Genomic DNA, 23,285 nt, shown 5'->3' with positions numbered 1-23,285 from the left:
TTTAAGATGTCTTGTTTTTGAATTAACAGCCTCTCTGATAAATCCTTTATTAAGGTGTCAGCCCACTTCATCTGTGTAGATATTATACCTCATTTAGTTCCAATATTCAAATCACAGTAGGGCCAATAATGGTGCGACTGTTTAAATTCATGCCTGTTTTTTCACTAATGTGGTCAGGCATCTGCTTGGAAGTGTGTGTGTGTGGTTTTGCATCATGCTGTGTGTCTGTCCTTGAGTCTGTGTGAGTGTTTGTTTTGAGTCATGTCACTACGTCTGTGTTATTGGATGTGTAAATCACAAGGAGTGTTGGCTGAGGTCACGTCGATCAGGTCAATGCCAGGGACAAAAGGACACGCTCCTCTCGTTCTCTGTGACTACACAGAGGGGTTTCTCCGTGTCTTTCATCATCCCGCCATCTCCAGCCTTAACGATAGCGGCAGCTTCATTAAGGGCCTCGTTAAGTCTTGTCGTTAAGGCCTGTCGTTAAGGCGGGTCATTAAGGCCCTTCGTTAAGAACCCCGGGCTTGGAATGGCAAACTGCTGGCAGGCTTGACTGACCAAGAGCTCAAGGCAGAATTAATGGATGGAATCAGGAATTCCAAAACCATAACACAGCAACAGCTTCGTAGCTGCCCGCTCTCCCTAGCAACGACACTAGACACCTGGACTGGCTGCCACGTATATCCCTCGGCTGGTTACCAACTGAAGCTGAGGTACTAACACCTGGTATTAACATCCGTTTCAGCGAACCAATAACAAGAGACCAGGACTAAAAAACAAGTGTGGGCTCCAAAACGTTTTGCAGCTTAGAAAGAAGATTACATTTGCATCAAAAACATCCATTCTGTGCATATGTACCAGCCTCATCTCATAAATTTGATTGTAACACTTATGTATATTTTTGTGGATTTGGATATATTCTGGAAAGTGTAATATGGACATACTGACAGCATCTAAAATACAAAAAAAAAAAAACTAATGAGCATTGAGCATCATGTTTGCAGTTGGATTTCATTTTTATGCTGTAATCAATAATGTGCTGACTCATTGTACCTTTTTTTTCACCTGCAAACTTGTAGTATCACTCTGATGTGGTAAGTAATGTATGTCGTTTTGAGACCCTCCCCTAAAAATGTGATCACAACACAAGTGGCCACCCAAAATGGTTTTAATACCAGGTGTAAACAGGTACTAAACCAAAGTCTTGACTGTTCATGATAATTGAAAGAGTGCTTTTTTAAAAGAGTTTGGATGCAACTCCTGCGCCCTGGTCAATTTGGCTACTCTCCATCATGGCTTCCTAATCATCCACATATAATTGGCTACTTCACACTGTCTCCTCTCCATTGATAACTGGTGTAGCATCATCCAGGTGGATGCTGATTGTGGAGACCCCTCTAACCATGCTATAAAATGCTTTGAGCAGTAGTATTGGAAAGTACAGAAAAGGTTTTTTTTTTTTTTTTTTGTGATTGGCCTGTGGAAAACATAACTAATATTTACTAATTATTGTAATAAACATCTAAATGTATTAATAAAATAATGTATTATTTTTATTATACAGTTGTAATCAAAATTGCAAATTAGGTTTATTGGTCTAATCTACAGACTTTCAGCTGTTTGCAATGAACAAATCAAACAAAAGTAATTGAAATAATTCAACATAACAAATGTTTCAAGTGGTTTCCCCAAATTCAAGCCCTTCATGACAAGCATCTTTAGTACTTAGTAGAACACCCTTTTACTGTTATGACCTGCTGCAAATGAGATGTATAACCACACCAGCTTCTGGCAGAGTTTCCGAGGAATCTTAACCATGAGCGATGGCCTCTAGTTCAGTAATATTCTTGAGTTTGCTTGCTGCAACAGCCTTCTTCAAATCCCACCAGATATTTTCTATGGGGTTCAAGTCAGGTGACTGATGGCCACTGTAGAATCTTCCAGGACTTCTTCTGTAACCAAGCCATGGTGGAATTTGAGGTATGCTTAGGATCATTGTCCTGTTGGAAGTTTCACTGACAGCATGACGTTTTCTCCTAGGATTTACTGATACTTCAATGAATTCATCTTGCCTTCCACATGCTGCAGGTTTCCAGTGCCAGAGGATGCAAAGCAGCTGCAGAGCCGAGCCCCACCATGCTTAACTCTAGACATTGTGTTCTTTTCAGCATATGCTTCATTCTTCTTCCTCCAGACATACCGCTGATTAATAGGGCCAAAAGGTTCTAGTTTTGTTTCATCGTTCCACACAACAGAATACCAAAACTTCTGTGGATTATTTATATGATTTTGAGCAAATTGGAGCTGACTTTTCTTGTGCTTTTAGGTCAGTAATTGTGTACGTGTTGGAGTTCTGCCATGAAAACCACATGATTTTAGTATGCGCCTTACTGTTCAGGCTGAAACCTCAGTACCTGTTGCCACCAAGTCTTGCTGCAGGTCTTTTGCAGTCACTCGAGCCGTTGATAGCTTCCTTTTTCTGCCCCATCCAGGTAGTGTAACCATTGTTCCTTTAAAGGGGACCTATTATGCCCCTTTTCACAAGATGTAAAATAAGTCTCTGATGTCCCCAGAGTGTGTATGTGAAGTTTAAGCTCAAAATACCCAACAGATCATTTTTTACAATATGTTTAAATCGTCACTTTTTGGGCCTGAGAAAAACGCACCATTTTAGTGTGTCCCCTTTAAATGCAAATAAGCTGCTGCTGCACGGCACAGGGGGCGGAGCCTCACGAGCTCGCGCTCAGTGTCAGAACAATCTCATCTCACGGAAAGATGATAATATCAAAACAGAAACTCATAGTAACGGTGTTCATTCCGACCCGGAGTCGGACAATAATGCTTACAGAGTCAGATAATATGTGCTGTATGGAGATGGAACAGGCATAGTTTAGTTTAATTACGGTTATAACCTATTTGTGATTGCTTGTATCCACTATTAATACAAGCCTGCTGTAAGACCCCATCCGAATGATGGCCAAAAATATACTGATGAGTTTAATAAAGTTTATTGTACATAACACAAAAGATGAAACATCAGTTTTACCCCAGAAAATCACTGTAAGAGCTGAGTAAACACAGTATAAGAAGTGCGTAAGTACATAAACAAAATTCGGTAGAGTTGAGGGAGCATTTTCTTCGAATACAAAATGAATCCATCTCGTCTTCAGCGGCTGGCTCAGATTTCGGGAGTAAATAGAGAGAGCTATGTGGATTAATACATCCAGCCACACAACACCGCTTGGGAGACATTCTCCTCAGTGCAGAAATGGCGGATGTGGACAACTCGCTGTGAACTCAATCAGGGCGGGTCTATGTTAAAACGGCAGTGTCTGTCAACAGTGACGTCACTAAAGCCGCATTCTGAAAACAGGTCGTTGGGAGACACTGCTTATTATTTATGGGGATTAATAAAAAAGGAGTGGGTGGATTTTTATCACTGTAGGGTGGTTGTGTACACACACTGGCAACACATATTTATGTCCAAACACCATGCAAAAGTGAATTTTGCATAATAGGTCCCCTTTAACTTTGAACTTGTGAACTATGCTTCCAGTGGTGTCTGAAGGAACATTTAGTTCCAGCACACCTGGTGCAACTAATGAAGCCCTTGATTAGTTGCATCAGGTGTGCTTGAGACAACACCTGTTTTGCATATTTGTGCTATTGTGAGGGATTCTATTCAGGGGGTTGAATAATTTTGAGACTGCAGAAGTCATTAAAAGTAGCATTTTCAGTTGAATTTGGGGAAACTACTTGAAACATTTGTTGGGTTGACCTATTTCAATTACTTTTGTTTGATTTGTTCATTGCAAACAGCTGAAAGTCTGTAAGTTTTGCCAATAAACCTGATTTGCAATGGGGGTTGAATCATTTTGATTACAAGTGGATATGCTGGATGATGTACAGTTTTGCAGACTAGTACAATTTTATTCTGTCTAAAACTTTTACATGACATTTTAAAAAGAAAAATTACTGCTTTAGACTGATTGAAGTTGAACTTTTAAACTACATCTGAACATACTGAGGAATGCTTCCTGATACAGCTAGCTGAGTAGGAACGCCTACTACCAACCAACAGTACAGAGACCTGGAGACCTCAATGTGAACACCCCTCGACATTGAAAAAAATGTTTTTATCGCTTGCCAACTTGTTGCATTATGCCTGGATATTGCACACAAAAAAATGTGTGTATCACTGAGCAGAATGTTTTTCTTAGAGTTTTTCTCATGACTGCCCACAGAGTTTCAGGGCATTCTTTGGGGATTTAACATCTATGCAACCACATGTTTAGTCTCAAAATTCAGTCTGCAAAAACAATGAATATTCTGATTCCAAAAAAAATCTCCATTTTGATTCCATTGAGGGAACATACTCAGCTCTTTCCACACTCGAATGCCTGCAAACATAGGACACGCTCCCATTTGTCTTCCAAACTTGCTGTGTGGCACTTTTTGTAGAAGTTGTGCTGTTATGTGGTCTTTTTAAGCGGCCGTATTCTGGCCACGTAGAAGCGATAATGAGGATGAATGCTGATGCTTTCCCCACACTCTTCTTTCTGAGCGTCACGCGCTCCCTTTGCAGCCCAGGCTTTGCTCACTGCATGAAGGCTCCTTAGCCATGAACTGCTGCTGATCCGGTAACCAGACTCCACCCGCAATCAATGCCTCGAGTACGAGTGCTTCACGCAAGGCTGTGTGATCATTACCGCCCATCTGTACTGTCTGCGGATGAGCCCCCGATGTCTTCGCCCATCACAGTGGCGTCAATATTTCAAGATTAATCATCTATTCGACTGCTTTTGCTTTATTAAAATGTCTGTTTTTATAAAGTCTGTAGTGTTTTGACCTCAGCATACTATATATTTGTTCTTCTGAACACTTCAGTCTCTTGTAATCTTTCTGTCTCATCTTTTCCCTCTCTTTTTCTCCTCATCAGCTTCACACTGACATGGACAGAGGTGATGGACGCACTAAGTACGTGCTGCGGGGTGAGGGGGCGGGGTCTGTATTCGTGATTGACGAGAAGACGGGCAACATCCACGTAACCAAGCCCTTGGATCGGGAGGAGAAGGACGAATACCGTCTGATTGCCACGGCAACAGACAGTCAGACAGAGCGTGCCCTGGAGCCCTCCTCCCAGTTCATCATTAGAGTGCAAGATATCAACGACAACCCACCTGTCTTCGAGGACGGACCCTACAGCGCCACAGTACCCGAGATGGCGAACATAGGTAGCGGAAGACAGCATATGCTCATCCCTGCTAGCATGTTTTTTTCTCTGTGAATGTCAATGATTTTTGAATAATGCAGGATTCACGCTGTCCCAAAAATCATCCGATGAAAAGCTGAGGAAACGCTCTCTATAATTTGCGCCGTTTAAATGTTAATGACGCTCATTTGGTGAAATAACCTCTCGCTTTTATCGATTTTACGTCCGTTTGAGTCAGGCTCAAAATATTACCCCTCGACAGTCGTGGTTGTTTTGTTTTGCCTCAAATAGGTTTAATTAATTTCAAAGCATCCCTTCCGTAAACAAGAAATATTCTGCGCTGCATCTGAATGCTTGAACCCTTGCTGGGGTAAATGAAACCCGAGCGCCATTCAAATCTATATTCTAGCAGTGTGAATGCGTTATCAGTCTAAATTGTAACTTGTTTCTTCAGTTCCGCTCAAATTGAATATGAATAGATTTCTCTGAGCCGGTACATGTTGCGTCAACCCGGCAGTCATGTCTGTTTTTTGATCTGCCTATCTGATTGTTCGTTTACAGTGACAATCTCTCTTTGCTTTCTTTCTCCTACCTTATTCCATTTGCCGCTTCTTAACTACCTGTGAAAGATCTCTAATCAGACGGCTCCCTCCCCTCAACCCACAAGCTCTCTTGGTGACACTGTCAGGCCTTTGATGTCTGAAAACAGCAACAGCTGCTCCCACAAATCCCTTCGTCCCTCTGAGCTTGTCAGCCGTTGCCCCATGGGAAACGTAGTTCTCTTTCCATTGTACATATACATGTTCTTTTCAAACCACTTCGGTCCTTCGCATGAAGCTCTTTGATTTATTTGGTTGGAAAAAAGTCCATATCTGTCAGGAACGCAGGAGAGATTTGAGACGTGAGGGAGTTATGGGAACGGGAGGGTGGCCGCAGAAACAGGCATAGAGATTGAGAGAGGGAGCAAATGGGGAATTGGAGAAGGAGATGAAGAGAAATGAAGTGAGACAGTCAGAGGCGCGAATGAAAGAAGGTGTGCGGCTGGGGAGAAGAGAAAGTGAATACTGTATTTGTCACACTGCAGCAGGGGGAGAGAGGAGAGGAGAGAGGGAGAGAATCTGTCAGTCTTTATACGGCTCTCTCCATTTAATGTGCTTGTCCTGTTATGACCTGTGTTCATATGTGCTGTATTGATCATATCTTATTGTCTTTCTCCCTGAAACTATTCCTCAGGGACCTCCATTATCCAGGTGACGGCTTCAGATGCAGATGATCCCACATATGGGAACAGCGCACGGCTGGTGTACACTCTAGTTCAGGGGCAGTCGCACTTCTCAATGGACCCTCAGACAGGTGGGTTTTTCCCCCCAGGAACAGATTTTTCTTCTATCATGCCCTTTAACAAAGTCTTGATTTTTGTTTTTGGGGTGTACTAGAAAATGCTTTCATGATTGATTGTTCAAAAAACACATTATTTTTCACATATTCTACATTATTACAGCACCTCACTCCCCAGTCTATGGAAGTAAAATAATGTCAAATGTTTTTGAAATAAAAAAGCCTGTTGAATTGCACTACTTGGAAAAAAATAGGCATTGTATTAACCATGCTTGCCTTTTAATGCATTGTATTTTTAGGGCTTGCATTTTTATGGGCTGAAATTCAATATGGTTGAATATTTAAGCTGTGAATATTTAAATTAAAAACATTTCAAACACATTTTCATTATTAAAAATTCAATAATCCATATTCACCTTTCATATTTCACTTCCAAAATATTCAAACTGTTTAAAAATACAACCTATAATATTCAACAGGCAATTTTCGGTCCATTTTATTTCGCTTTGCAAATTCGCTTCCACAAATTCAGTGGTTCAAATTCGACAGTAAATTCAACATTGACATCCAGGAACTGCTGGAAAACCAGTAGATTGCTGAGCATATACTCTCCATCTGCTGTTATTCAAACTCACCAGCAGGTGGTGCAAAAGGGCGTGTTGTTGACGAAGACCAGCAACAGTTAGAACAAGTAATTCAATGCCTATTTTTTTCAAGTAGTGCAATTCAACAGGCTTTTTTATTTCAAAAACATTTGACATTATTTTACTTCCATACCAGTCTGGCTCGAACGCAACATTTTCCTAAGGGGCGGTGAACAGCTTTACAAAAGCGAGAGCTTACAAAAGCTACAGTTAACACTATATCAACACTAATGTTGGCTAGCAGGCGAGCAGAGGCAAAGCTTTGCCCATTGTTTAAATCGTAGCAACTACATAAAACTTATAATTGGAACTGTTAATAGAAAACGCAACTACAAATAATAAGACATACTTACCAGTTTGTCCCTACAAACAGATCCCAACAACAGATTGTCCCTACAAAGTGGGAACTGCTCCATTTCAGGAGAAGCTTTTGTGCGTAGCTTGCATTCTACTCTCTTAGGTTCTGGAAGCTGTTCTCCGTAAAATGGGCAGCACACAGATACAGTAAATGTTGGGGTTATAATGTTCAGGAACAGTGTTTAAAACAAATTTTAACCACTCTTAAGGTCATCAGCCTTAGGAAGGTCAAACAAATGAGTTTTGGTAACGGGGAAAAAAAAAACAGCGTCTCTTTGACACAGCAACAACACTGTCTTCTCTAATGCAGCTCATTAGAGAAGACATGCAGCTCATTTGCGTATTCCGTGGGCGGGGATTATTTAAATGAGTAACATTGCGACTTCCCAAAACCCGAAACAATCGCGTTGTAGTCCAAACGAGTCGTTCACTGTAGTTCTTGGAAAGTGAATTCTGTTAATTAAACTATCTCCCTTTGGAGTGGACTTTGAGCTTTGTAACCTTGCAGATCTATTTTATGCTACTTCTTATGCTACGCCACGGACAGCACCCGGTAACTTCGCACGTAAGAAGGTATATCTTAAGCAGCTTCCTAAGGTATGGTTCGGGGAACACACTTAGGAACAAAAACAACTTTGGTAAGATATATCTTTCGAGTCTTCTTAGCGCGCTAAGAGTGAGCATTATCGGGGAACCGGGCCCAAGCCGTTAAACTCAAGTCTTCTGAAGAGACACGGTTGCTTTATGTTGTACAGATTTAATTTGGGCATTTATTCACATATAAACATTGATCAATGGACATAGAGCACATCAAATAAGTAATTGATGGGGTGAATATTCCTATTAAACTATGAAAATCCATAAAATAGACTAAAGTGTCAGCGAAAAACATGCTTGACATGAAATTTGTGAAGATCAATTATCATCTGTAAAAATCCATTTTCACAATTGAGCATCATTTTGATTACAAGCAGTAAATTATGCACAAAGTGATTATATTATTTCACTCTGTATTTAGCAATGCATAAAATTCTAGCTATGAAATTAGCCTTAGCAAGACAAAGGAGTTGGACATTGTTTTCCAGAAATGTTTAAAATGTTGTTGCCTGCCGAAAGGGTCAACATCACTCGTCAACCAGTTTCCCTATCATAGTATTGCTTGTGACCAGAAAGGTCATGCTGTCCACCTGCTATGCCAACATCAAACCAGCACTAACAACCATAAACCAGGTATGTTTTCAGAAGGGTATAGCGCAGACATGGTGGCATTTAACTATTAACCAGCTGCGGTGTTCATGCTGCCAGAATGAGTTTCAATCTGGCTTGCATCTTTTTCTCATCTTGTTTTTCCCATCATTTCCCATCTTCTCTCTTCTGTACTGTCAATAAAAGTGGGAAAAATAAAGGTCTCTGACTGCAGAGTATGCAATAACAACACAATAACAGTAGATACCACTAACATGAGGAGATCTAAAAAATTTATATGAGAAACTGTTTGAAGAACCGCTTCAAGTGTTTGGCTAATCGTTTGTCCATAGAGAACAAGTTCTTAATCAGATTCTCACCGCCCTTCATCCTTGAGGGACAAGTGAAGTCACTAAGCCTCAAGTGAAGTCACTAAAATCAGTGAAAAATACAATAAAATGCTTTTGTAGAATAGAGAGTCTTCAGTTTCATGTTATACTCTCTTTAGGCTGGTCTCAGTCCCTAATCAGCCATCAGCACCACGCTCTCTACCTTCAAAGTCCTGATCAGTTCCCCTTCTCTCTGTCATCCCTTCATCTCTCTGGTTCTTTCCTCCTTCCTCTATTCCTGGTTCTTTCCTCCTTCTCTTCAATGCTCGTTAATCCAGATTGACTTGGCAGAAATGTATTCATACCAGCTGAGCTGCTGCACTTCTAACAAATGCTGCAAACACTAACTCAAATCACACTTCTGAGGGTTGTGGGAAAAAAGAGAAATGCTTCAAAGTGGGCCGTCACCACGGGTTTGTGAATAGTTAAATTCTGTCATCATTTAAGTCAAGTCAAGTCAAGTCAAAATGTATTTATATAGCACAATTTATACAGGCAAGCTGACCAATGTGCTTCACATAGCAGCATAAAATTACACAACAGACAAAACAGACAAAATTAAAATACAAATGACAGATTATTAAAAGCAATTGAATAAAAGCAGGTTTTCAGATGTGACTTGAAGACTGACAGGTCAGATGCAGATCTAACATGAAAAGGCAAGCTATTCCATGATGGCAAAGGCGCGATGACCTCTGTGTTTTAACCTGTACCGTGGGATAGATAAAAGTTTCTGTGTCCCTGACCTAAGACCTCTGGAGGGAATGTATTGCACTAATCAGACAGATAGAGGGGAGCTAGGTTATTTAGGCACTTATAGACAAATAAGAGAATTTTAAAATCAACCCTAAAACGAACCGACAGCCAGTGAAGTGATGCTAAAATCGGTGTAATGTGTTCACGTTTGCGGATGCCTTTTAAAAGTCTCGCTGCTGCATTTTGGACTATCTGAAGACTTGCTAAAGTAGTGGAGTTTATTCCGTAGTATAAAGAATTACAATAGTCTAGTCGAGATGATAAGAATGCATGAATCACCCATTCAAAGGCTTGGGGACAAAGAAAAGGCTTAACTTTGGTCAGCAGACGAAGATGGAAAAAACACGATCTGACAACAGAATTTACTTGCTTATCTAGTTTCAGGACACTATCTAACGAAACACCAAGATTTTTCACACAGGTGTTCACTGACGAAGAAAGTGTATATACTTGAGGATGGTGGCTTAAACTACTTTTAGAAGGGCCAAAGAGTTTTAGTTCAGTTTTGTTTTCATTTCATTTTAAAAAGTTTGCAGACATCCACTTCTTCATTTCATCTAGGCACGCCAGCAGGGGCTCAAGTTAATTTTTTCCTCCCCGTTTAATAGGAACGTAGATCTGAATGTCATCTGCGTAACAATGAAACGACACGTCATATTTCATAAAAATGGATCCCAAAGGGAGCATATACAGGGAAAACATCGTAGGGGCCAAAATCGAGCCCTGAGGGACACCCCATCGAAGGTGAGCAGCAGAGGACACAGAAGAGCCCAAACTTTTTTGATCTTTCAAATAAGAACTAAACCAATTTAGTACTGTTCCTTCAGCACCACATCATTTTCGAGTCTAGACAAAAGAATATCATGGTCCACCATGTCAAAAGCAGAGCCAAGATCTAAAAACATTAAAATACTAGAATTTCCAGCATCTGTTGTCAGATAGATGTCATAATTGCAACCTTCAGTAGTGCTGATTCAGTACTGTGGAGGGCTCGAAATCCGGATTGAAACTTCTCATATATAGAATGAAGGTTTAAATAGGAGTGTAGTTGGTTTGATACAACTTTTTCAAAAATGTTTGCAATAAAAGGCAGGTTAGAGATAGGCCTGTAATTTGAGGCTTTTTGTAATAAAAAAAACAGCAGGATCGAGATCTGGTTTCTTGATTGATGGAACTACCAAAGCATGTTTGAGGTCAGCTGGAAAAATCCCTAAACTAAGAGATTTATTAACAGCGGAGAGTAAGCTTGGCCCTAGCGTATCAAAAAGTTGTATAAAGCTACGAGGTGGAATAATGTCCAATGAACAGACTGTAGGCCTGAGATGGGCAATAATTTCTTGTAGAGATGAAATAGAAATAGGCTACTCACCTTCATGTCATTCCAAACCTGTATGCTGTTATATTTTCAGTGGAATACAAAGTAAAATGTTTTTAAGAATCTTTGCGTAGCTCTTGCCATACAATGCCAATTCAGTTACCAAGCAGGACAAAATGGACATAAATCACCATAAAAGCATCATAAAAAGTAGTCCATATGACTTACTCGTGCGTCATATTCCAAGTCTTCTGAAGTCATATGATAGTTTTGCAAGTCATTATTCACTGATGCCACCAAAGCTCACATCTAGCCTGCATCTCCAGATTAAATGATTCTGACATTTTTAACTGATGATAAATTGTCCCTTTGGCTTATATACAGCATTTAGTGAGTAATTTTAAATTGGCTTTCTTTTTTGGGAACAAATTATGTTTTTCGCTTGATTGGCTGAGGAAACATTCGTGCAATCTGTCGACTTAAATGTCAGTCTGTTTCTCCCGTAAAGATATTGTATGACATCATGCCAAATGGGATACTTTTATGGCTTTTTTTTGTGTGTTGCTTACTGCCATTATATACACAACCATTCAAAAGTTTGAGGTCACTGAGATATTTTTTTCTTTAATGTAATTAATATTTTAATACAGCAAGGAAGCATTAAATTGATCACAAGTGACAGTACAGACAGACTGTTCTTTTGAACTTTCTATTCAGTTTTCACAAAATTATTAAGCAGCACGGCTGCTTTTTAAACTTGTATAATAATCAATTTTAATAAGCGACAAATCAGCATATTTTCTGAAGGATCATGTGAAACTAAAGTAATGGCTGCTGAAAGTTCAGCTTTGCCATGACAGGAATAAATTATTTTAAGTTGTAGTAATATTTCACAACATTGCTTTTTTACTGTATTTTAAATGCAGTCTTGGTGAGCATAAGAGACTTTCAATAACAAAATCGTACCGCCCCCAAAGTTTTAAATGTAGGTGAAACATTTAACACCGGAAAATTAGTTTGAAACCGAACAAACGGTGTTCTTTATACAACTTTTTGATACGCTAGGGCCAAGCTTACTCACCATTGTTAATAAATCTCTTAGATGGTAGGTGCATAAAGAGTCTTAAAAATATCACCGGTGTTCTACAGAATAAAATGACAGAATGCGGGTTCGCAATGGCATGAAGGTGAGTAAATGATGACAGAATTTCTGTGTGAACTTTTCTTTTAAATGGCAAGCTTACTGGCCTCTGCGCTCTGCCTCTGTACCTGTCAGAGGGTCTGGTTTGTGACCCAGAGGCTGGTGAGAGGCTTTTATTCAGGGTTACAGGGGGGCTGTAGTCATTTGAAAAATCACTCCTGCTTCTTTGTGCTGTAGAGTGGAATTGGCTGAAGTGAAGTGAGCACAGGGTGATTCTACACGCAGTGGGGACTGTGTGGCCCATCTCTATGTGTGAGCGTAAGGGTTGGGAACAGAATGATGGGTATTTGTGTGTATGACAGGCTAGAAAAAATGAGGTGAGAGAAGGAGCGAGAGAGTGAAAGATGAATTTTACTGCACGCACGGATCCATTGTGCGAATGTTTGTGTAGCAGTCGGTGTATTGTGTCTCTGTCTATGTGGATAATGGACTTCCTTCGTGTTTTGATTCCATTTGGCCGTCTAATGAAACCTAATTAATTTTGTTGACATTTGTGGACCCCACACTGATATGAATGAGAGGGCTTTTTCTCCTGTAGTTTTGTGAATGCTAATCAAGGATATTAACCTAATTCTGTCGTGTATGCATTGCATGGCATTCTTTTTTACTCATTAGCGGGAATTAGCATTCTGAGCCGTAGCACTGTGAAAGGTCTCCTCCTATATGCAGTATAGTGTGTATCCATACAGTAGTTAAACTTCCTTGTGATATTTGAATAAACCTCCATTGTAGACTGTTGTCCGATGGTAGGAGTCTCACACGGGTGACCTTGTCCACTGGGACGTGTTTCTACAAGCTTACGGTCTGAGAACACATGGAAGTTATTTGATTCAAGGAGATGATTGAATTTGTGATGTGCTTCTCTCTTTGTCTCTTTTTCTCCCTCAGGCATCCTGCGTACTGCAGTTCCTGATCTGGATCGAGAAGCACAGGATCTGTATCTGGTGGTCCTGCAAGCTAAAGACATGGGCGGACATCTTGGTGGCCTGTCAGGAACGACTACAATTACTGTACGATTGACGGACGTCAACGACAACCCTCCACGCTTCGTACAAAGTGAGTAACTTTCCTTATCTTACATCAAGTCTACATCTATGTCCCTTACAGAAGTTTACCATGGTACCAATAGTGTCTGTCAAATTACCATAGTGGCTACAATAAAAGTCATCTTTGAAAAAAAGACACTCTTTGAAGTATATCTCATGTAGAATCATTTGTATTCCTAAAACCCACATGAGAATTAGCTTTTTTTTCCTTCATGGGTTCCCACAGGAATTTTCAGGGAGTTTAAAGTAAATTAAAACTTTTTTTACACACAATCATACACAGATTTTGAAGTGATGTGCTTTAACAGCCAGAGTTAATAATGTTGCTATATAAGGACTAAAATGGTTGTCTGATTCATCATGCAAATGAACTTATTCTTGAGGTAGTTGTGCTACTTTCACTACCATTCAAAAGTTTGGGGTCAGTCAATTTGTTTTCTTTTAAATCATTTAAAAGAAATGATACTTTCATTCTGCAAGGACACATTCAATTGAAAAGTGACAGACATTGTTTTATTCATAAATCAAAAACTGCCATTCTAAAAACACATTTGAATTTCCAGAGGAAACAAATGGCAAATTATAACATACTTTCATGATAACTCTTAATAATCAAGATGGTCTTACGCCATAGATTTTCTGTATTAAACTTCTATAGGTTTTTTTTTTTTTCTATTACAGTTTCATATAGTTTTAGGGATTGGTTTTCAGAGTTAGGTTTTGGTCATATGTTTTTGTGTGAATTCTTACAATTTCACCAATTCCTACAGCTTCTAATAAAACAGGATTGGCAAGTTAACATTATAAGTTGGCCTTCAACTTAACGCCCTATAAAGCTTGGCATTAGCCACCATGTCATCAAAAACAGAAGTTGACATACTCTTTCAAGCACATTGCATCTTAAAATTGAACAGTACTTTGGGAATTTTGTCGATACTATTGTTGATGGTAAATTTAAATATATCATAGTATGCTTTAGATGTTAATGCATGTGTTCCAAACATGTTGAGCTGTGGCGCTCATCATGTAGTTTAAATCATATCGCTGCCCCATTTTCTCATCCCCTTCCTGTTGTTTCCATCAATAAGAGTGGCAAAATCCCAAAACATTGGATTTGTGTTATTTTGTTTTCCTAAATGGTCTTGAGAATTGATTGTGTGTACAACCTGGTGCACATAAACCAGCCATTTCTATAAACGGGAGACAGGAGATCTAGAGTTACAGGTTGGTTATAGACAGAGCCTTATCTAGTGCACATCGCCAGCTGTTTAACTGTGCCTACATAAGGGCCGTAACACTATCAAACGCAGGCACCCCCCCCAGTTCTGCTCAATTACGTACCAGCCCTTTATTAGTATGGTCATAGAAGGGTCCTTTCTCTCCCGACGTCAGCTCTGCCCTTCTCTTTCTCATGTTTTTTTACCGGGGTGAGCCAGGGTGAGATTATCTGAAGACTGAAGAGAGAGAGTGTGTGGGGAAAATATATCAAAGTCTCACCCAGGTAGACGTTCAGGTTCATTGGGCAAGGTTGGGTAAATCTCCTCGTACTTGGAAGCCGATTTAGAAATCTCTCCGGGAATTCACTTCAGATAAAAGCAAACAAATTACAGGCGTTTTGGGAGCTGTTTTGACCATTGCAATTACGTTTGAAAAATGTTGCGGGGAGGCCGATGCATTCCTCGGTATAATAGATGCAGACTCAGGTGCAGGGGGATTTGAGCTGGTTTCTATAGTTTTAACAGCCTTGAATCGTGTTGGGCAGCCGAGAGGAGCAGAGGAGTGCACTCTGCCCGTGATGGATGGCTGGGTAGATTGTTTGACGGATGACTACATAGGTACGCCTGTTAAGATCAGTGTCTTTTTTTATGAGGCGACGAGATAAGAAGCAACGATACAGAGAAGGTTTCATCATAAATATTACTAATTTATTTCCCCTGAGTCTTTGCTGGTTACAGAACAAAAGAGAAGGAGAGGGGAAAAGAAGATTGAGGGAAGACGAAAAAAGATAGCAAAAGAAGAGAGGTTAAGAGAGTTCTTAAAGAGAGTTTAAGAATAGAGAACCTAAATGATAATCACCGTAATTTGTCCACGGAGAGAGTGAGAATGCAAAAACAACAAAAAAAGGGCTGACAGGGAGACGGAGATGGGAAGGAGAGGAGAGGTGATGGTGATGGTGACACAAGAAAAAGGACAGCTTAACTCTGCTCCGAGAATGGAATCAATTTTATTTATGGGAGTGTGTGTCTGCCTGTATGTGTGTGTCTGTGCGCCCACTCACACCTTTAAATCATCTATTACGTATCCTGTCTACACTGGAAGCATCAAAGCTGCACGCCAGCAATGTTGAAAATACTAGCTGTGAGCTAAACTTAAAGCTGCAGTCAGTAGTTTTTCCTCTTTGTCGCCATGTCCGTTCGAAATCTGCAATTGCAGTTATTCGCAGAATTATCCATTTCACGTCAAATCGTGCAAATTATACTTTATCAAATTGTTAATGTTAACAACATCAGCATTGCGTGACTACATTTAATGCCCTTCCGATATTTCTCCTTGTTTTCGCATGGGCCCGGTTGCGGTCTCTTTTTTTCTGCGTTTTACATCGCAGTCTTTTGCGTTTTACATCGGGTGAATCTCCAGTTGTCACTGGTGATTGAGCCTTTCTGGATCCGCCATCAAATTGATAAGTTTAATTATATCAAGTGCTGTGAGAAAAGGCTATAAATCTCCACCTCCAACATCCTCACACGCAATAAAACCCACTTGCCGAGACTCCTTCTTTATGTGTACAGATGTGACGTAATGACGCAAAGACATGCTTGAATTTCCCGCGGAAATCCACTAGTACCACTGGAATTATTGCAAGCTTACCATTTTGAATCGAGCTAAGGCAAGCAGATAGTTTTGAACACTGGCTGGTTATGTACTTAAAAGTTAAAAGTTACGGACTTTAGGCAACAGTGAAGTTATTAAAAAAATTATATTTAGCAAGGATGGTGCAAGAACCCTATTGGAATTGTTCAGTTTATTATTTTGTGTTTGTCTTAAAAGAAGGATAATATTTTAATTAATATTTTTAAATATTAATACATATACATATACATACATATATATATTTAATTAAAATAATTTATTTAATTTGTATTTTCCTTTTTAAATGAAATAAGTTCAATTAATTAAAAAAGTTTATTTAAATATAATATTAATAATTTCAAATGTATTTAATGTCATCTTTTTTACTTAAACTTAAGACATACAGTTTATTCTGAGTAATCCTTTGCATGCACTGGCTCTAGAATTGGCACAATTGTCCAAATATAGGGTGCAGCTATCAAAGGAACCAGGACTGATTTAATTGTGCTTTTTCGTGTTTTTTGTATTACAATTTTCAAATATACAGTCATGCTCAAAAGTTTACATACACCCTGCAGAATCTGCAAAATGTTAATTATTTTAACAAAATAAGATCATACGAAATGCTTGTTATTTTTTATTTAGTTCTGTGCTGAATAAGATATTGTACATACAATATGTTTACATATAGTCCACATATAATCCATCCATTAAAATTTTTTATAAAAATAGCTGAATTTATAAAAATGATCCTGTTCAAAATTTTGTACCCTTGATTCTTAATACTCTGTGTTGTTACCTGGATGATCCACAACGTTTTACTTGTTTTGTGATGGTTGTTCTTCAGTCCTGTGTTTGTCCTGAGTTAAACTGCACAATGTTCTTCAGAAAAATCCTTAAGGTCCTGCACATTCTTTAGTTTTCCAGCATCTTTTGCATATTTGAACCCTTTCCAGCAGTGACTGACTTTTGAACAGGATGAAGATTTCCAAATGTTTTTTATTTTGTTTAAATATAAAAAATGTCATTTAGTACTGCCCTTTGAAAGCGACAGAAGATACTTACATGTTTCCCAAAAGACAAATTAAGTACAATTTACCTTGATCTTCAAATTCAAATTTTTGTTATCTCCTGGCTCTTAATGCATGGCATTCCCTGTGGAGCTTCAGTGAATTTTTGCAATACATTTTTGTAATAGTTGTGTTTGAGTCCCTCAGTTGTCCTCTGTATGATTTTGAGATTCATCTTTTCACACTGTCACTGCTGGAAAAGGTTCAAGTATGCAAAAGATGCTGGAAAACTGAAGAATTTGCAGGACCTGAAGGATTCTTCTTAAGAACATTGGGGAGTTTAACTGCTCAGGACAAACAAGGGACTCAAGAACAACCATCACAAAAAAAACTAAACAAAAAACAGTCATGGATCAAACAGTATTAAGAATAAGGGTATGTAAACTTTTAAACAGGGTCATTTTTATAAATGCATAAATGCAATTTTTGGTCTATATATAAACAACTTTTATGTAAAATATCTTATTCAGGACAGTACTAAATTAAAAATAACACGTGTTTTGTATGATCCCTCTTATTTTGTGTAAATTAACATTTTGCATGTTCTGCAAGGTGTATGTAAACTTTTGAGCACGTCTGTAAATTTGTAGTCTGTTTACAGATTAAGTTTGTTAATGTATATTATTTTCATATGAACAGGAAAAACAGGACTGCATAGCTCTGCATTGCGTCAAAAATAGAAAAGGCAGTTCTTCAACTTAGCGAATGATACAACTGACGCTGTCATTGTTTATAATGGGAGTGATTATGTTTTGTCGCTCGTGTCCAGTGTAGACACTGTGTTATTCCATGTGTCTTTCCTCTCTCCCTCCCTCCCTCTCTCTCTCTCTCTCTCTCCATCTCTCACACATGCCATTTACACACTCACTGACTGACTCATGAGAGGAGACTCGTGCGTGCCTCTGTGTCGCACGCACATACACATTCATGTCACATACACGCGTTCGACAGTTCATCAGTCTGAGGGAGGAAAGAGGACGCCTGGAGATGGAGAAACTCGGAGGTGACAGGTTTTGTCATCAACCCTTAAGGGCTAATTGTCATTCTGCACCCTTTGCTCTTGCTCTTTGGCTTTCTGTGCGTCTCCTTGATATGTGAATTTCTTTTTTCGACCCTCTTCAGCCCTCCTCACCCTTCTGCCCTCAGCTGGCTTTGCATTTAAAGGCTCTTCAGTGGTCAGTGGTGCACACAGACAATAAAACACTGTTCATCAAAACACTTACTGTGTGCTCTCAGCGGATCATAAAGCCCGTTTATTTACACTCTCATCAAAGCATAAAGCCCATTTAGCCTTCTAGATTTGCATTATGGAATCATGCAGTGTCAAGTTCAACAGGCGATTAGGCCTGATGCATATGTTCTCTTGAGTATAATGGCAATAAAACGCCACAGTTTGGATGTAACTAAGATGCACCCGGAAAACTCATCTCAGCCTCCTCTGGAATCCATTTTAAAAGTAAAGGAAGCGTAAAATGTAAATAATTAGTTGCCTGGCATCTCACCAATGTGTCTGATGTTGTCTGTGGCGAGAGCAAAGAGGTTTAATGCGAGACCAAAAACCCCAAAAGCGCATCCCTAGTGACTTTTCCCAATAAATTCACGTGTGGGAGTGCTTTAAGCGCTTTCTCTTTTGGTAGTCGGGTATGGGCTTTCGGGGTCCTGAACGCTCAATTAAAATGAAAGTAGCTTTACAATTAATTGTATTCAGTGGGTCCTCCCTCTGTCAGCAAACCTCTCCGGCTATAAGTATTTGCGGGTCTCCCGTTCCAATCCCATAAGGTTATATTTCTGTGTTTTCGCCATGCATGGCGATAAAGACGTGAAAGCGTGTCTGAATCTGTAAAGATGCGTCCCTAGGGTGACTTCTCCAAGCGTGAAGGAGGGATGAAGGAAGGAAGGGATGAGAGGAGCACTAATAGTCTCATCTTGGCCATACCAGCCCGCTGTAATCACAGAAGTCCGAGTCGTTTTCATCTCACGCTGTGCTCAAAAACACTGCAGAAGATGTGCTTTTTTCTGGTACGCCAGCGAGCTTGCGGCTCCTTATCTGTGACGCGTGGCCTGGTCTTTGTCCATTTCCTCTAGTCATTTTGCCGGAGAGGAGCTCAGCCATGTGTTCTGATCGGATAATTTGTTGACTGATTCGGCTGATTGGGTTTGGTATGAATAAGGCAAGCAGGCAAAGCGCTTCTGACTTAGTGACTGCCTGTGGGGTCTCCTCGGGGGGCTATAGACAGCAGTGGGGCATGAAAACGTCCCTGAAATCGCTCCGTCGTATCACAACGCCCAATTAGAGCTGGGATTGGATGGTCCACGGTTCCACATGAGGCACTGGTAGCACCGTGGCCAATTTTGGTGATGACTGCATCTTTGCGGCTACCCGCTTACACGTTATGTGCAGGTCTGAGTAAAGTGCATTTGAGGTGAAACGTCAAAGGCATCCGAGACTGACTGCACACTGTTTTATTGTCATTAATGAGAGAAAAATATAGTAGAGTAGCACTGCAAAGCCTTTTTGAGGTTTCAATCACTAGCAATACGACAGATCAAAAAGACTTATCCAGTCTTTTCTCAAGAGGCCAAATTATCTCCAAAAGAACCTTTACTTTTTACGTGCGCAACACTAAGCTTTCTACATCATTAGTTCTCAGCTGGTTTTGCTACAGGAATCAAAAGCATTATTTTATTCTGTTTTCTGTAGACTAGTCGGAAATCACAATTATTTTATTCTTTTAACAGTTTTATCTCTTCATGTAGCCTATATACTGTACATCTGACTGTACTTTAATGGTGGGTAGAAAGGAAGTTTCAACTTAATTTTCCAAACTTAAAAACAAACATTTCAATATTTCATTTATTTATTTATTATTTTTGTTATTATTAAAGCATTTGTATATATTCTATTCGATTTTTTTTTTATTCTTATTTTCCATTTAATATTTATTTCTAATCATTTTATATTTATTATTAATCATTTTTATAAAAGTGTAAAGGGTCTTTATAAATTAAAAAAGCACTGATGGGAGTGGAAAGTTCTGCGCATGATTTACTGATGACGTGCAAATTAAAGAACACAGACACAGCCGGATCATTTCCATAATGACCAACGCAATCTACCAGAGCAGTGCAAATTAGCATCTGGTTTAAAACATGTCTTTTAGAAGGCCGTTAAAGAATGGCACAGATACCAGTAAAACTGTGTGTCTTTAGTAAGTCCAGACAGTAGTCTTTTTAAAGGAGAACTCGGTAACTCTAGCGAACTCTACTCACTTCTTCGCTGATTTTCCCTTTTGTTGTCGCATGTTTTCCCCACGAGCTCCCCCTACAGCTGTGGTGGGCGTATATTTCACAACACGGTCGTAAAAAACTCACTTGCGGCGGCCTCCTCCCCCTCTCTACCGCTGCTCATGTGCGTTTGTTTTGATCGGAGCAAGCCAACTGTATCGTGTGGAGCTATGTCTACCGAGGTGGGTAATCTGGTAATACATCATACATGCGTGTTTGTTTATGTCGAATTGCCGTAAAGCAATTTGTGTTTTGCGCTCGTTCTCATTCTCGTTCTCGCTTCTCACGAGACTTCCAATTTCTATCTTGCCGGGACGGTAGTCCCCAAGTTGCAAGGTTGGTTTTCCGCCTGGGAACGCTGGGGGGAGCGGGGAAAGTCACCAATATCACCAGAACAGGTTGTTTAACCATCCAAATGATTTCTAGACAGTTTTATTACGTTAAAAAAGTTACCAAGTTCTCCTTTAAAAGCCAAAAGAGTCAAAAAAGAGTTGCATTGGCGCAAGCTGTTAGTAAATCTGGCCATAAAACTTTAACAAAGTTATTTTTATTATAACATCAACAAAAGGATATGAGAAGCATTTTTAAAATGTTGAAAAGCCTATTCATTTTTCTGTCTTAATTGTGCATGTTTATTCAGTGATTTGCATTTTAGCATTGCTCTTTTGATAAGAAAAATCCACCGCTGTAGATATTCCAGCAACAGAAGAAGTTCTTGAATCTGACACGAGAGTGACAATATGCTGTTATTTCCTAACTTCCGAGCAGGTGTACAGTGACATGAGCTGTAGGGAAACTTTTTAGTGTTGGTCCATTGTGTGAGTTTTTGAGGAATAACCTCAGAGCCAAACGTCAGCGATGGAATCAATCAGGAGGTTGGCCGTTGTTCTATCGGCGACAGTGAGAGTGGAGTGTGGGAAAAATGGTCAACGATTTCGCTTTTCTTGTCATCCACCCTGGCAGTGTGCCTTCACGCAGAATAATAGGAGTTAGAGCCATTCTTCTTGCATGGAGGCAGAGAACGAGCGATGTGGAGTGGTCGGTGGGGGTAGGTAAGAGGGAAGTGATTTCCATGCTAATGGGAATGTTCCCGGCAGGGCTTTCTGTCTGCGCCTATGTCTCTATGATGAATGCAGCCGTCGGACTGCCAGCGCGACGGGGGTCTCGCACCAAACCACGAACTCGCAACTTCCTCTCTCTCGCATCAATGCTGAAAAGAAAGTGAAGTGGGCGCTTGAGAGTGTGGACTCTGAGCTCTGGCTGCATAAACTAGTCAATTCCTGGCTTATTACTTTGAAATTTCTCTTCTTCTGGACACTGGCCCATGCATTGATGTCTTTTATTATTTAACACGCCATATGATGGTGAGTAATTGGAGAAACAATGCTATGGGCAAGGTCTTTTAGATTACAGGCACGCACGTTGAATCACAGGACCGATTTAGTTATACAGCACAGTGTGCCAGGGCTCTTTGAGGGCATTGTTGATAGAGGTCAGTACGGTGATCTAATTCCAGCGGTTAGTACTGAAATATTGCAGCATGGAGTGAGTTTTAGTTTAACCTGGGTATTTTAAACGATGCCTTGACCACGTCAGATGACCTGAGGTGTCCTGGGAGAGCCAGACGCAGCCTGACAATATACACCAGGAGGCCTGGGCACAATTGTCGCGGTTATTAAAGTGGAATTACGGAGGGAGGGATTTGATATTAAAGTTATTTTGAGCTGAGGGTGTGGATGTGTTTTGATTACCCCACAGCCCCAGTGGTCTTTCTGAGAGAAATAGAGTGAGAGTCCTCTGGAGGTATTAACACCCCGAAGCAACCACACAGCACTGATTTAACCACCTGTATTTCTCCTCAGAAACAGTGCAGCCCTGACATAAACACAATCTCTGTCCTTTCTCCTTCTCATCTACTTTCCCCCCATTCTCCTTCTCAGGCAATATCGGCCATCATTCCCAGTCTTTTTTCTCTTTTCCATCACTTTTCTCTTCTCCCAAGAAACTTGTTGGCCATATATATACCACAAAAATATATAATATATACCACATCTATCTATCTATCTATCTATCTATCTATCTATCTATCTATCTATCTATCTATCTATCTATCTATCCATCCGTCTGTTGATTGATCAATCGTAAAATAGTAAAATAACGCCATAATGTAAAATAACTGTTTTCTATTTTAATATTTTTTTAAAATGTAATTTATTCCTGTGATGGTAAAGCTGACTTCAGTCATTACTCAAGCCTTCAGTGTCACATGATCCTTCAGAAATCATTATAATATGATTTACTGCTCAAGAAACAATTCTTATTATTATCTATGTTGAAAACAATTATGCTGCTTAATTATTTTCTAGGAACCGTGATAGATTTTTTGGGGGATTCTTAGATAAATAGAAAGTTCAAAAGAACATTTGAAATATAAATCTTTTGTTACATTATAAATGCCTTTACTGTAATTTTTGATGTGTCAATTTTGATGATTTTTAATGTGTCCTTGCTAAATAAAAGGTTTTTTTTTTTTTTTTTTCGTACTGTCCAAATTTTTTTTTAAATGTAATATAAACAAATGTAAATATAAAAATGTAATATTAAAATGTCCAATGCATATTATCACCTGGCAGTTAA

General features: G+C 39.5%; 1 protein-coding gene across 3 annotated transcripts in view; it reads left to right on the top strand.

Annotated features, from left to right (window-relative positions):
* Positions 1-23,285, top strand: part of cdh24b (cadherin 24, type 2b) — a 148,053-nt gene that overhangs the window by 83,251 nt on the left and 41,517 nt on the right. For all 3 annotated transcript variants that reach the window (XM_084410550.1, XM_084410549.1, XM_084410551.1), the window contains exons 3-5: positions 4,940-5,234; positions 6,446-6,565; positions 13,286-13,453. In XM_084410550.1, the coding sequence (XP_084266676.1) occupies positions 4,940-5,234; positions 6,446-6,565; positions 13,286-13,453 (583 nt within the window). The remainder of the gene's footprint in view (positions 1-4,939; positions 5,235-6,445; positions 6,566-13,285; positions 13,454-23,285) is intronic.

Source organism: Rutilus rutilus (assembly GCF_951802725.1).
Source record: "Rutilus rutilus genome assembly, chromosome: 6".
NCBI lineage: Eukaryota > Metazoa > Chordata > Actinopteri > Cypriniformes > Leuciscidae > Rutilus > Rutilus rutilus.
This window is presented reverse-complemented; position numbering and strand designations above follow the sequence as displayed.